Below are 4,571 nucleotides of genomic sequence, written 5' to 3'. Positions count from 1 at the left end.
CCGACGGCCTCCCGTCTCGGCCGTCGGCATAGATCAGACGCCGTTAGCCGCACGGCACGAGCGGGATCGCCGGGCCCGCAACTATGCCGACGGCCGCTGTAGGCGTAACTTGGGCTAAGCCGACGGCTCTTCTGGGCCGACGGGGGCCGTCGGCATAGCTCGGGATAGCCCGACGGCTTTATTACGCCGATGGCCTGGACATGGCCGTCGGCATAGCCTAGACTAGGCCGACGGGGGCCGTCGGCATATATATGGCCGTCGGCATCGGGCCCTGTTCCGGTAGTGAATGAACGGTTTAGTTGGTAAAATTTCTCACCTACGGATCGCCTGGTCTCCCCGCCGCCATCCAGCTGGACCTCGCCCCCTGCGCTCGCCACCGCGGAAGCGACGGTGGACCTCCAGACCCAGCCGCGGTGGCAAGGGAAGGGCCTGCACCTCCACGCGCTCGCTCGTCAGCGTCTACGCGTGGTCCGGACATCGAGGGCCGCCCCCGTCGAGGTGTTCTCGCCGCTGATGGGAGCTCCTGCTTCCGGTCTGCCCCAAGATCTCCGATGACCACGCCGGCCGCCCTGCCCTAGGTACGAACTCCTCTTCTTAAGTATTAGTACTAGTATTCCTTTGCTGTTGAGAATTGAGATTGATGTAGTAGTACTCTTTTGCTGTTGAGCATTACCACACCCGTGCCCGACCCGGCCAGGTGTCATCCAGAGCTGTGGATGGCAATGCCAACCCACGATACGGGCAAGGCAGAGTCGGCTTTGGTGGCCCATTTCCAAAAAAGCACCAACCCATCTGACCCATGAAACCTGTATTTTCGGCTTCAGTTTCTCGACCAGCCGGGCTGGGCCAGCCCATTCTCATCCCATCGTGAGGTTTCTTCGTCTCACCGGGCGTGATGCAGTTGATTTTAACAGCTTTTCGAAATTCTTCTAAAAAAACAGCTTTTCGAAATCATCCACAAGCATGCCACGCTAATTTGGGAATGGAATTTTCGACCAGTGAAATGCTAATCTCGTAGGAGTATTTGTTTACAGAGGGAGTAGATATATACGATGTGTGATTCCCTGATTTGAAATGGCGACAAGGCTGTTCATTGCACAAAATACTACTCCCTTCATCCCTTAATATAAAATGTTTTTGCAGTTCAAATTGAACTACAAAAACGTCTTATATTAAGGAATAGAGGCAGTAGTAGTACTACCTTTTTGCATTCTGTTTTTCTGCAGTATTCGAGCTGAACCTTTTTTTTATGAACTGCAGCTCCTATTACTTTGAGCAGATCATTGGCGCATGGCCATGGGCGCGGGGAGCAAGCAGCCAAGATCATTAGCCGTCTGCTGGTATGCGGCGAGGCACCGTTCCTTCACTCTGATAGTGTGGTGTCTAACGGCATTGATCGTGCTTGTTATTTTCTACCTCTTCATCAACCATAAGGAGGAACAGATTGTGAGAGGGATAGATGAGGTGGAGGAGGAAACTTTCCCGGTGAAGCTGGCCCGGAGCTGGAGGAATCCACCGGCTGTGCGGGGCAAGGGGGAGCACAGGACACTACCTGTGGTGGACGAGTTCTTGGTCGAGTCTTCTGCGGTGCATCATACGTTCTTCCAGAAAGGGAAGGTGGCCATGGATCCAGTCAACAGTGGGAATGACAGGAGGTACTTATACTACCCAGGGAGGGTTTGGCTTGACACTGATGGAAAGCCGATCCAAGCTCATGGTGGTGGTGTGATGTATGATGAGGAAACCAAGACCTACTTTTGGTATGGAGAGAATAAGGATGGCAAGACCTACAAAGCTCATGACAAGGGACCTGATCGGGTAAGTCACATTGTTCTGATGCTTTCAACATTCGCATCATTGGTGTGTTGGAGAACTTCCAGCATCAGGCACTGTAATTACACAAAAGTGCATCATTCCCTTGTCAGAATAAAATCTGTGTTGAAGAACTTCCAACATTGGACAGTTTATATTTAGACAAAGAACATTATTCCTTTGTCAGAATGTAATAGCTAAATTTAGAGTTCGGCAGAACATTTTTTTTAGCTATGCCTTCATTTTTAGCCATATAATTATATATGAACAGAACTGATTGAGCTGCTTCCACAAACCTTGCACATGAACCTTAACTACTGCAAGTAGGCTTCATAGTATATATAACTAGAATTAATAGAGCTGCTTTAACAAGCCTTGCACATGAACCTAACTAGTGCAAGTAGGCTTCATAATGTATTGAAATTGTATACAAAAAATGAGTAAAAACCATCAAAGGTCGTTTTGCGTCACTATAGTTGTCTACCTCTTGCTGCAACATTAAGGAATCATGTCGCGACGCTCGACTGAACTTGTCCTAATTGAAGTTCAATATATAAATTGTGGAGATGCGAACTACTCCACAATATCATCGACATATTTATCATATGATTATTGTTTGAGCACTTTTAGTCTGATGCCATTATTTTCCGTAAGAGTGATCTTTGTTCTTTACTATTCACTTTGTCTGAATATAATCTACGGTGTCCAGTTATTTCAGTTCAATGTCATCAGATTTAAGTTCTCATAGCTATAGGAAATCAAAATTCGGCCATATGCCAATGCCAGTGCTATTCCCAATGTTTTGGGCCTTAGTCATGGATAGTGACACAACATCTAATATTATCAGCTAATCAACTTCATGAGTGATATGGTACTACATTTCTAAAACACAGAGAAGGACCGATTCTGATGTGGCGTTATGCAAATTTCAGTTTAGTAGGATTCTGGATTGAGTTTTCATTGATAGATCATGGGAATCAACAAAGTTTAGTGTGTTCCCCAGTTGGCAAAATGCACTACTATGTGGACCTACCAAGTCATTTGCAATTTTCTTCTTATATACAACAATTATGTTCTGTAGAATTTCCCAATTTGTCATTCTAACCAAGACAAACTACTTTTCAGGTTGACATTGTTGGAGTAAGTTGCTATTCTTCAACGGACCTCTGGTCTTGGACAAATGAAGGAGTTGTGCTCCACGGAGAGGAAGAGAATTTATCGCATGACCTCCACAAATCCAATGTCCTGGAGAGGCCGAAGGTGATTTATAACAACCGGACCGGCAAATACGTGATGTGGATGCACATAGACGATGCCAACTACACGAAATCCTCAATCGGCGTGGCGACGAGTGCTTCTCCCACAGGACCATTCACTTACCTCTACAGCAAGCGCCCACACAACTGTGAAAGCAGAGACATGACCATTTTCAAGGATGACGACGGGAAGGCCTACCTGATATATTCATCCAAGGGCAACAGCGAGCTCCACATTGCGCGGTTAACCGACGACTACCTCAACGTGCCCAAGGACGTGCCAAGAATTCTCGTCGCACGATATCGAGAAGCCCCCGCACTCTTCAAGTTCGGCGGCACCTACTACATGATAACCTCGGGTTGCACGGGCTGGGCACCGAACACTGCAAACGCTCATGCGGCGGCATCGATTATGGGACCTTGGGAGACCCTGGGAAACCCTTTCCTCGGAGGGAATGAGATATACAGATCGACAACGTTCTTCTCCCAGGGTACATTTGTGTTGCCAGTTGCAGGATTGCCGGGTCTGTTCATCTTCATGGCCGACCGGTGGAAACCGTCAGATCTGAGAGATTCGAGGTACGTGTGGCTGCCTTTGAGGGTAGGTGGACTTCCCGATGAGGCGGCAGATTACAGCTTCATGTTCCCGCTCTGGTCCAGGGTGTCGATTTACTGGCACAAAGTGTGGCGCCTTCCTAAGCAAAGTTACCGAGCGACTTAGCCACGGATGCATATCTGCTCTCCATTGCAGATCAAATGCGCTATAAGATAAAATAAAGGCAAAGAAACGAGGTTGCATGTTTTCAGCTATCCAGCGACAGGAACTGTACTTTGCTGTTTTGAACAACCGACAAACAAATGGGATATAGCAGCGCGTACTGAACCGATTATATACACAAGGAAAATTTTAAAACAGACTATAAAAGACAAAAACTGAACCAGATTACACAAGGAATACATGAGAAAGTTCTGTCAAAAAACAAGGAAAAAAAAAGAGAAATCATGTAGCATAACATTGAAATTCGCTAGCACGTCTCTATCTCTACCTAATACTAGTAAGCTTGCACGTGCAACACACGTCTGAACTCCATCACATAATTATTAAAACAGTTGTATGGTTTTATATAGAATTTCATCTGCAAAATTTTCACTGAAAATAATATTTGTTTGGGTGGAAAAAAATCAAATCACATGGACAAATGAAGAAGGTGAAAATAATATTAAAGATCAATGGAAATCTCTACTGAACATTGGTAGTCTCATATGCTTCCCATTGAACATCATACATTCTGTGAATTACCACTGCCATAGGCAATCCACAATCCAGCTGTCTTGATTGTGAAGATCTGATATTGCTCAGTTCATTCTCATATACATCCTAATATACATATGCAAAATCACGAAGTAAAAGCAGAGAGAAAGATTATACCGAATCTGGCGACCCTAATCAGATAGAGACATGAGAGAACAACTAAAAAAGACAATGAAAGATTTTAATGAATA

General features: G+C 45.7%; 1 protein-coding gene across 1 annotated transcript; it reads left to right on the top strand.

Moving 5' to 3' along the window:
- The first annotated feature begins 1,296 nt into the window (after positions 1-1,296).
- On the top strand, positions 1,297-3,789 carry LOC123077336 (uncharacterized). The gene is made up of 2 exons (XM_044499611.1): positions 1,297-1,818; positions 2,938-3,789. The coding sequence occupies exons 1-2, from the start codon at positions 1,297-1,299 to the stop codon at positions 3,787-3,789; spliced, it is 1,374 nt and encodes a 457-aa protein (XP_044355546.1).
- Positions 3,790-4,571: the final 782 nt, after the last annotated feature.

This window comes from Triticum aestivum, chromosome 1B, assembly GCF_018294505.1.
Source record: "Triticum aestivum cultivar Chinese Spring chromosome 1B, IWGSC CS RefSeq v2.1, whole genome shotgun sequence".
NCBI classification, from domain to species: Eukaryota; Viridiplantae; Streptophyta; class Magnoliopsida; order Poales; family Poaceae; genus Triticum; species Triticum aestivum.
The sequence above is the reverse complement of the archived record's forward strand: the minus strand, read 5'-3'. Positions and strand labels throughout refer to the sequence as shown.